Consider the following 10636-nt stretch of genomic DNA (forward strand, 5'->3'; position numbering starts at 1 on the left):
AAGAGAGGAGGGCTGGAGAGCAGACACTTGCAGCTCCCAGCAGAGCACTGTCCAGGGAGTCTGCCAAGCAGACTCCAAGTGCTGTGATCTACCCAAGAGCTGCCCACCTCCCTCCCAAGGTAGCTGAGGGGCCTCAAAGTAGCATCACCGACAAAAACTTCCTAAAGCCACCTGAATCCCCTTGTGTGACCCGGTAATACTTGGATCTCCTGCGTGGCTCTCCCCCATCAGAATGTACAGGGCTCTGTGAGCCTGGGCGCTCACAGGAACTCTGAACACTGGCATTTGGCTTTGACACATCGACCTCTGAAAGGTTAACACGAACTTACCATCGGCAATGGCACTGCTCTGACCACTGCCAGGGCCTGAGCCCCTGAGCCTGAGGATGGGAGTCTGGACTGTGGCTCTCCCCCAGGGTGGATGGCAGCCTAGGACTCAGATCTTTCCCCATGCTCCCTGCTCACTCGTTCATCTGGCTTCTTCCAACAGCACTGAGGCCCCTCTCTTAATACAGCTAGAGACTTCCTCTCCAGGGGCCAAGTGTTCTCTATACATCCCCACACCACCATGCCCTTACCTCTCATTCCCCAGGAACAAACGAGTCTTATCATGTGAGGGTCTCCCCTCTTGTGCCCTTTACCCAGAAAGCTCTAGAGTGAAGGACAGGTAGGTAAGGCACACCTTGGTCTTCCCTGACCTGAGCTTGAAATAGTCATTGCCCTCGAGGTAGTCTCCACCCACCAACCCTTCCCACTACGTAGTTTCTGCTGTGCCCACACACCACCTGGCAGTCACATCCACCCCCACAACGGCGCAGGGTTTCAGCCCTGGTGACAACAAGGGAAGTCAGGCTTTGCAGAAATGTGGTGTTTATTGGCAACCATCTGCCTGCACATCTCGTCTATGTGCGTGTGTGTGTTTGGTCACATTGAGGTCCGTGGCCAGTGATGCAATCAGACAGCCTTCGCCAGCCCCACACGGTTATTGGCCCTGTCAAAGATGCTGTAATACTCCCGGATGAAGACACCCCCCAGGATCCACTGCTGGGAACTATTGTCACCCTGGAAACCATTGGTTCAGAAGCCCTGGTCCTGGGGAAGGCAAGGCGGAGATGATGCTGGTCCCAATCCCATTTGCTGTGCCTAAAGATAGGCGTTTATACCCTACCCCCAACTCCTCCTCCTCTGTGACTTCATTTTATCCTTGAAATGACCTTCCCAGATAAACAAGTATTGGATTCATGTCTCAACAGATGAAGAAATTGAGATTCAAAAATTAAATGACATAATGCAGGATCACCGGGTAGGGTCCTGGCATCCTGAGTCCTGTTCCCTGCACTGGACCCCACTCCCCATCACTCATCCTCCCCAGCCCCTGCCTCCTGCTCTCAGCACCTACTGCCCTGATGACCAGCCAGGGCAGGCCTGGGGGTGGAGGTCAGTGGTCAGTGGGGCCAAGGGCCGGGCCCCACAAAGCCCAGGCTGGCTAAGCGAACCCTGCACAGAGCTCTAGGCCCCAGGACTTAGAAGTTTGAGCAGCAGAAGGCGGTTCCCATGGGGAGCTGTGGCCCTGCCTACCCCACCCTCCCTGACACCTTGGCGCACCGCCCCTGCTGTTCCCCATTTTTCCCAGGATGAGGCTGAAGTGGCCACAAATGAGGCCCCAGGACAACATGGCCACTCAGAAGGGCCGGTTGGTCCAAACGCATGCCCCTCCATTCTCTGTAGAGTCCATACCACTTCTTATCACCACCACCACTGCCTCACCAGGGCCTGACTGGGGGGTGGGGGAGGCAGCTGGTGAAGAAGAAGGGGCAGGAGGAGCCCGGGCTTCCCCCCTGAGACTCATACCTGGCTGGTGTAGGCGGAGGGTGTCAGGGGGTACTTCTTGCCGTGGATCTCAAAGACAACGGTGGACATGCTGCTCAGGCGCCTGCAGTCGATGTCAAACTAAAGAACCAAGGGAGGTCCTCTTAGAAGCGGCGAGGGTGGAAGCTGACTGGAGGAGGCCCAGAACCCCTCCTGCCATCCCATGATCCATGGGGCAGGGAGGGGGCCCTGCCCACACCTCCGACCACAGGGAGGCTCTCAGGGTGAGGCCCGGTCCCGAGACATGGTTCTCAAAAGAGCCACAGAGGTCATGAACCCAGGGGCAGACCCAAGCTTGGGACCCAGGGGGGTTGCCTCTGTGTCTCCGCGTCTAGGCCCAGCCAGAGCTCACAGGGACGCTGGGAGCACTTGGCTGTCGAGGGGAGAGGGACAGGCTCAGGGTGGAGGAGGAAGAAGGGGCACAGCACAGGCCAGTGTGTCAGGGAGGGCACCCCTCCCAGAGGAACGGGTGGTCAGACGGCAACCGCTCCAGGAGGCATGGGGGCTCCCACAGCAATACAGCCAAAGCCAAAGGCCCCAGCAGAGGCCTCCAGAGAAACCCCAGCCTCAGCTGGGAAATGGGCTCCCTCACCACCTCTGCATCTTCTCGCTTGTGTGAAGGGGCCTCTACTTCAAGGGAACCTTGTGGGGCGGTGTACTGGCCCGCAGTGGCTCCAATGGCCTGCTGGATGTTGAGGAGGTCACTGCCCGGCCCCACCAGCAGGAAGATGCCGGTGTCCAGGATGGCCTGACAGCCACCGTCACAGGCCACCACCACGCCATCGATGGTGACACTGCCGAGCGTATGCAGGACGGCCTCATCCAGCCCTCCCTCCCCAGGTCCTTCCTACCCTCCCCTGCCAGGATCCGAAGTAGGAAGGGAAGGCCCCCAGCCCTCAGCCCCTTCCCTGGGGCCCCTTCCTGGAGGCCCCAGTACTTTCTGAGCCCAGAGAAAAGATCTAAAACCATTTTCTTCCAATTCAGTGGCTAAATCGAAGACATCCCACTTTTCATGGGGCAGAAACTTCAATAAAACAACAAATTCACCCACATTAAGGGGTAGAACGAGTACTGTACTCATTGCCTGAGATCTGGTTTCAAGTTTTTGATCTGCCATTTACTTGCTGTGTGTCTCCAGCAAGTTACCCAACCTTTGTGTACTCAGGCTTCCCGTCTACAAAATGGGTACATTAATAACCCCTTCCTTGACTTCCTCCAGGGGTGGTCTTGAGGTTCAAACTCGATGTCAGTCCATTATAAAGTGGGGTTAATAGTAGCACCCACCTCATGGGGTCTCAGTGAGGAATAAATGAGACATATAATCATTCAGCACAGTGCCTAGCAGGCGGTAGGTGCCCCAGAAAAGCAGCTGGTCTTGTTCATAAAGTGCAGGTGAATGTGTGGCACTAGCACCGACAAAGGTCACCGACCTTAAAGTGTCTAGTTCAGATTCTCAGGGGTAGTCTTACGAGCTACTGTGCTGCAGTCCTCAGAGTGTGGTGGCCTGACGCCCAGGCCCTCACATGCCCACACCTGGATCAGCCTCTGGCTGAGGCCCACACAGGGTGGCCGCTCACCCACCTGTCCGCAGTGAACTGCCAGTATTCTTGCACAGGCACGGGTATCCAGTGCAGGGAGCCTGTGTAGTAGGACGGGTCAATGGCCCCCAGCGTGAGCAGGCTCCCCTGGTCATTCCTGAAACCAAGGTGCAGCATGCTGTTTCAGCGAGGCTCGGAAAAGTGGTGCCCAGCCCCACCCTGGGGCCAACGCCACTGAGACCCAGCCCACCCTCCTCCGCCCCACCCCACCCTCCTCCGCCCCACCCCACCCTCCTCCGCCCCACCCCTAACCCACGCTTCAGATGAGGTCTCCAGCCTCCTCTGGCTCCTCCTCCGCTGGGCTTGCTCTGATGTCAGCGGCAGCAACCTTTCTTCTGAGCACTGCAGCCCGCAGCCCGACCCCAGAGGAAGTAACCCACCCCACAGGTCTTGGGACTGCCAGCCTGTGCCCCAGCCACCCTCTGGTGTACCCAGCTGTCTCCCTATGCCCCTACTCCCTGTCAGCTGCCACCCAGGGCTTTCTGCCTCCAGTAGGAAAGGGGATCTTCAACGGAATCTACACTTTGGATGGAAACTGCCAACCGAACGCAAATCCCCTCTGTTCCTCCTGGGGCCGTGTCTCACACATGGCTGGGAAACATACACTGTACCCACTCACTTCCGGAGCACTGCCCTGGGCTCCTAGAACTCATCCAGCCCATCCCAGCTCCCGGCTCTGGTGCACGCTTTCTCCCCAGACAACGCCCACTCCTCCCTCAGCAAAGCCTGCCCTGGCTGCCCTCAGCTGGGGCTTCTTCCCCTGTTATTCAGCCTCTGACACACCCAAATCTCCCCTGCAGCGCCCTATCACAACTGTTTGATTACCATAACGTGTATAATGGTGTGGTGTCTGCCTCTGCTGCTAGAATGTTAACTGCCAGTTTGTCTTATCTGCTGATGTGTCCCCATCTCTGGCAGAGCCCCTGCACATAGTAAGGGCCCGGTAAGTATCTTCTGAGTGAATAAATGCATGAGTGAATACACTAATTAGCTCCCAGCTGCCTTCCCCTGCCTCAGCCATCCAGCAGCTTCTCCTGGGGAGGGTCCATTTCTCTCCTCCCTGCCATCCTCCCCTCTGTCTGAGCCAAGTTGCATCATCACAGGATGCAGGGAGATAGAGTAGGAGGCGCAGGGTTGGGAGAGGGAGCCCCAGGCTCCAGGCCTGGCTCGGCCACCACCACTCAGGGTGTTGGTCCCTCCCCAAGCCTCAGCTTCCTCCCTAGTGAAAGGAGTAGGTTGGACTCCTTTGGAGTCAGCTGTAAAAGTCTGTGCATCTCAATGACATCAGCAAATGGTTATTGAGGCCCTGCTACTTTTGGGAAAAAGAACTTGAAAGCCCCTGTGCAGAGGTGGGATTGGGCTTTGTTTTTTGAATGCCAGAAAGGAAAGTTAAATTTTGGTCCAGTGAATTCTGACTGCATAAATGACTGTATCATGGGCCTTTGGACAAGAGGTTGGATGTGCCTGGAAAGGAGAAGGTTTGCTTGGATCTGGCGACTACCCTTGAGTTGCAGCGTCCCCGAGGAGTGGATACTCTCCTCAGCTGACAGTCCTTACAAGGACATCAAACTTAGGCCCCAGCTGGGCACAGCTCCTACCTGCTCATGTAGACTGAGAACAGGTCTTGGGCCACCAGGTGCCTCTGCATCGTGTTGTCAAACATGGGCACTGACTACTCAGAGGCAAGAGAGGGACAGGCCAGCCCCAGGATCCCGTCAAACTCAGAGTAGGTGAAGATGTCGCCAGGATCCTGGGTGCTCAGGCCCACAGTCTGGTGGGAGTCCACAATGTTGGAGACCTGCAGGAGAATCATGTGAAGGCCCTGAACTTTCTGCCCAGAGGCCTGGGTGCCTCAAGGGGGAAGAAATGGAAGGAGGGGGAAGATACTGAAGAGGGTTCTTGACCTCCAGCCCTCACCTGGGCTCCCACCCCCAGCCACACTTGGCCTCATCCTCCCACAAGCCCTGCAACCACTACTGGAATCAGCCTCAGAAGCAGACCTGGGTCCTAAACTAAAATCCTGCCCGGGTGGGACATGGGCCACCCCTGCCAGGGCAAAAAGAAATCTGGACAGAGAGGTGGGGTGTAAGCTAGGTGTGGGCCCCAAGTCCCGGCCCAAGTGGCCCCTGCCACACATGCCTCCTTGCCAGCTCTTCCCACTGTCAGAGCAGAGGCTGGGGGCGGGCAGCAAAAGTGACCTAGATAAGGAAATGAGAGCACAGAATAGAAAAAAAGCTGGTTGTTTACTGGCAAGAGTGACGGCTGAGGGAAAGACATACTCCAGGAAAGAACAGGCACCAGGGGTGCTCCTGCCTGGGTCCTGGGTGGGAGGAAGAGCAAGCTGGTGGCCGCGTCCTGGGCAGCTGCAGAATAGCACCTGCTGTCTCCACACCTGCTGAGTCAGACTAAGACAGGGCTTCCCTGGGCCGGGAAGGCAGGTGCGAGGGTGTGAGGTTGGGATGGTGGTTGGGGGAAGGGGGAGGCAGTTCATGCACCCTGGGGGATGTTGTGTGAGGAAGGCGCCTGAGCTCAGACCCTCGTGGTGGTGGCATTCAGAGCTGGCAGACAGGAGCACTGCCTTTGCTGGGTCTGCCAGCCTCTTGTGGCGGTGACTGAGAGCAGGGAGACTGCCTCTACCACAGGCTCCAAGATTTCTTGAAGAGGAACAGCCATGGCGAGGCAGAGGCAGAGGGACGCTTTCCACTCCCTTAGTGGAAAAGCTGGCAGAGCCACTCACATCCAGGTAGTTGGTCAGAGACTCGCTGGCCACCACCCCAGAGTTGGAGTGCTTCCAGCTGACCACATAATGGTGATTCCTCAGGAAGTCCTCCAGGAGCCCGTGCTCCTTCAGGGTCCTCCTCAGCGACTTCCCTTTGTGCAGAGGAACCCTGAGGAGATGGGGAAGAATTCGTAAGCAGGGTGTGCATCTCCCGCAGGCTGTCCAGCCTCCCAGAAGTGGGCTCCATAAAGCACTCCCTACCCTCTGTTCCCAGCCAGCTTTCTGATCAATGGCCCACTGACCCCAGGCCAATGGCTTTCAAACCTTTTAAAATCATAACTCAAAGTAAGAAATGTATTTTACATCAGTTCAAAAATCACTGCCTATCCTTACTAACTGCAGTGCACTCTCATATTTTCTACGGCTTTTCTCTTTTTCTAATGCTGGTGGAGACCCATTAGAGGTATTTTGCAACCCACGAATGAGTTTCGAAACCCATGGTTTGAAAGGCACTAAGCACATTATCACTCATTCAGTCACCAAATTCTTGCTGTGCCAGACACTGCACAGGGCATGGGGGACACAATATTGGAAAGGGCACCATCTCTGCCCGCCGGGAGCGCACTGTCTGCAGTAAAAAACGACGTCTCCCACATGCTGGCAAATGCTAAGACAATGATCTTGCCCTCTGCCAAGCCCCTTTCTCCACTCTCTGGATAGCTTTTACCCTAAGATGAGTGGAAAATTCTCAAAGTGTTTCTCAGCACAGAGCCTGGTCTCACAGGGGCCTCCTGAGGAAGCTTGAGTTTTAGATGATGGAGGCAGATCAACAGTGGAGAGATCAAGAGAGGAAATGCAGAAGCTGGTTCTAGACCTGGCGCTGCCCTATCTGTGTCAACTTGGGTGGCTCCCCAAAGCCCTCTGAGCTTCAGCTCCCTTAGGTTAACCCCTTCCTTTCTAGCCGTTCTCCTGGCCCTGCCTTTGACTAGCCCTGTGGCTTAACCTCTCTGGTCCTTAGTTTCCTCTCCTGTAGATAGAAGTAGAACTTGGTGATTCCCACGGTCCCGTGTACCCCTAAGAATCGCATGGTCCTCCTCTGTGAGACTGCTGAGATGTGCTTTGAGAGCCATACAATGGCAGCTGTTCACATCCCAAGTGCTGGGGCAGATAGCACCCCTGGGACCTGGAGGAACTTTATTTTCAGGACTGCCACAAAGATTCCTGGCCAGTTGAAGGCACCCTGACCCCTTTTCAGGGATCCAGATTTCTCAGGGTGGGATCGGAGCTTCTCTGTGCTCAGGATTTGACCAGACTCAAACCTGAGCACCTGCAGATTACTGTGTGATGTCATGGCGAGAGTGCAAGTCCACCAGAGGCCGAGTCCAAGATCCTCCATTACTAGTCATGCAGCCTCAGACAGCTCAGGGACCCTCCTTAGAAACCCTTCCTAAACAACAGTGTCTCCTCTGTAAAATGCAAATGATAATATCTACTTAATCCATGAGGATTTGTGGCTTAGTGGAGTGCTTGGCACCTAGGAGCAAACGGCTCAATCAATGTCAGTTATTATTTTGGGAGGAGAACCTGGGATCTTCACCCACAAAGACTTAGTATAATAGAGAACTTTATTTTGTTTAAGAAATGCATATATAGCTCTTACAGTGTGCACTGTTTGAAGCCTTTTTTAAATATTAACTCTCCTCACAACATCCCTATGAGATGGACACTACCATTATTCAAATTTTATGAACAGAGGAGGAAACTGACGCATAGAGAGTTAAGTTAGTGATGCAGCTGGGGATCAAACCCCAGGCAGTTTCACTCCAGAGCCAGGCCCTATTCCCCCAGTTGCCCATCTGGCTCCCTGTTCTTTTCACCACACTGTGAAGTGCTGGAGTAAACAGAAGCAAAGGTCCCAGCATGCAAAGGCAAGACTGACAGGGAGCTGTTGAACTTGCAGCACTTCTCCCAAGACTCCCTGGGGGACCAATGGCTGGAAGACCAAGGACAGACCTCCCAGAGAGGACGACGAGATGCCCTTGCCCTCCCCTGGGCTCTGATGTTCACCTGGTGATGGCATTGACCTTGGAGAGAGCAAAGACTGCAAGGAGCACCACGAGGCACCTCATCCTGGCCCACAGGCTGGCCACTGCTCCAGCCAGAGCCCGCTCCACAGCCTTCATAGAGGGAGCCAGGTGTCCTGTGGCTGGAAGCCCAGACTTCAGAGATAGCTCCTGACTGTAGGTCACTCCACAAATACAGTGAGAGAGTGCTTAGGATACCTAAGAACCATGCTGATAAGGACCACTCACACTGAGTCAGGCCATTTGTGGCCCTTATCAGCATGGGTCTTAGGTATTCTGAGTGTTATCTCAGAATATCTGTATTCCAGGGACTTCAAAGTTGAAAGATATACATGCTTGGTCTTCAGGCTGAGAAATATCAACATAGGCCTCTCTGACCTGCTCCCCACTTGCAGACGGGACTTCTCGAGCCAACACAGGGGAGGCGTTGCCAGAAATGTGTTCCATGTTCCACCTTATGCTCTGTAAGAGGCCTGTTCCCCGCAGATCCCACTCCAGCCTTATATGCCTCTCCTCCTGCGATCTGACAACACCGGAAGCTGGTAGCCGGCCCTATCCGTGAATCTGCCCCCAGCCCAGTTTTCCAGTGGCAGGGGGACTCGGTCTTCCCCCAGAGTGGCATCTGTGGCAGAGAGGAATTGTTCGTTCTGTCATCCCCGTGAGTGGAGCTTGGGGTTTAGCGCACAGAGCAGGTGTGGCCTCCACTCCCACAGAGCACAGTCTAAGAGAGAAGGCAGGCCCGAGGCACAGGCACCCCTAGGGACACAGGCCCTGTTCCACGGTGGAAGGGTGCTGAGGAGGGGAGGGGTAAATCGATGCCACATCACAATGGCATTGGAAGAACAGGGCAGGGCTGAACCAGGAAGGCAGACAAGTGCCCCCGTGTAGAAGAAGGGAAATACGGCAGTGATAGGGCAGGGAACAGCTTAGGCCAAGACTCAGCCTCTGAGTCCCATTGGAGTGTGCAGACAGAGCCCCTCAGAAGCACATGTGCAGGGGTGTGTTGAGTAGAGACCCCTAGAGTCTAGGCCAGAGATTCTCTGAGGCTTGTAGCCAGAGAGAGAGTCAGGATAAGAAGGAAAACAAAGGCTGTGGCCATGAAGCTGATGGAGAAGATCGTGTTCCAAGGACCAGGGGAGGCTAACGCTGGCAAATCAGGACCGTGTAAGGGTTAGGTCGGCAAAATAGGAAGGCAAGGGCTTCAGGTCCATGGGAGAGTAGGAGAGCACGATGCCAGCCGCCCAATGCCTGGCAGGACAGATGTCCACGTGGAGAGGGAGGCCTGGTGGGGATGTAAGAAAGGGCAGGCAGGAGCAGCCAAAGAGGCTGGCATGTGGAAAGGGACAGGCTCTGGAGTTGCATACATTTGATTTGCAAGGGCCTCAGGAGGGAGACTTAGTAGGCCAGTCAACAGAACTGATGTTTTGTAGCAGAATTAGGAATGTGGCGAGACCTGATCCCCGCCATGGCAATACCTCCCGCCCTGCCGCATCCCTTCACAAAGCTGATGGCCAGGTCCCCAGAAGGCCGGGACACTGCCACTCCCCATGCCCTGGGAAGTGACCACAAACACATCCAGCTGTCTTGTGGCACCCACCCTCCCCAGATGCCAGGAGCAGAGATCAAAGTCAACGCTAAATAGCACAGCTTGCTTCCCGATTTCTTCCCTGAGGAGGCCGCCCTGCCAAGCCAGGGTCTGCATGCCCCACACTGATGGCCCTGCCTCTGAGCAGTGCTTCCTGCCACACCAGCACCAAATGTGATGTGCTCAAGGAATAGTAGTTTCTCAAGGAATGTTTGGTTAAGCAAATGAATGAGTGCATGGCCTTGCCACTACTTTTGAGAAGCAGCCGGAGAAGTAGCAGGTGACATCCTTATGATGTCCTGCATATAAGGAGATGGCGGCTCAGAGAGGTCAAAGGTTTGGCCTGTAATGAAGACAGAGCTTGGAACTGTCCTGAGACTCCTAGTCTAACACACTGCACACTACACCACAGGCTCAATGTGTTTACAATATCAGATGTGAAGGCAGCTCTGCTTCAAGCTCACTCCTCCCCACCTCTGGGCACCCCTGCAGCATCTAGGGCTAGGGTTCTCTGGGATTAGCAAGATCAGGAGGAAGAAGGGCTGCACCACTCTGCCTCATGTCACCAGTGACCCAACCTGAACCCAGCAACAAAGTCTCCTGAATAAAGACCCTGGACATCAGGCTCAGCCAACTCTTCCACTGGAAGGTGATTCTCAAAGCCAAGAATCAAAGATCCCTTAGCACTGGTTGCTCTGTGTTTGTTCACAAGATTGGAATCAGTCTAACAGCATTCAGCTGCACACTATTAAGAACCCTGACCCAGAGAGCACAAAGCATTA

The 10636-nt window shown here is 55.0% G+C and overlaps 1 protein-coding gene across 1 annotated transcript; it reads right to left on the bottom strand.

Moving 5' to 3' along the window:
* Positions 1 to 871: 871 nt before the first annotated feature.
* LOC102124530 (chymosin-like) lies at positions 872 to 9971 on the bottom strand. The gene is given in 10 exon segments (XM_065536508.2): positions 872 to 1091; positions 1851 to 1949; positions 2500 to 2662; positions 3450 to 3563; positions 5065 to 5264; positions 6204 to 6354; positions 8253 to 8362; positions 8648 to 8792; positions 9431 to 9517; positions 9745 to 9971. Coding segments are annotated over 10 exon segments (1434 nt in total). The 3' UTR covers positions 872 to 953.
* Positions 9972 to 10636: the final 665 nt, after the last annotated feature.

The sequence above is a fragment of the Macaca fascicularis genome, chromosome 1, assembly GCF_037993035.2.
Source record: "Macaca fascicularis isolate 582-1 chromosome 1, T2T-MFA8v1.1".
NCBI lineage: Eukaryota > Metazoa > Chordata > Mammalia > Primates > Cercopithecidae > Macaca > Macaca fascicularis.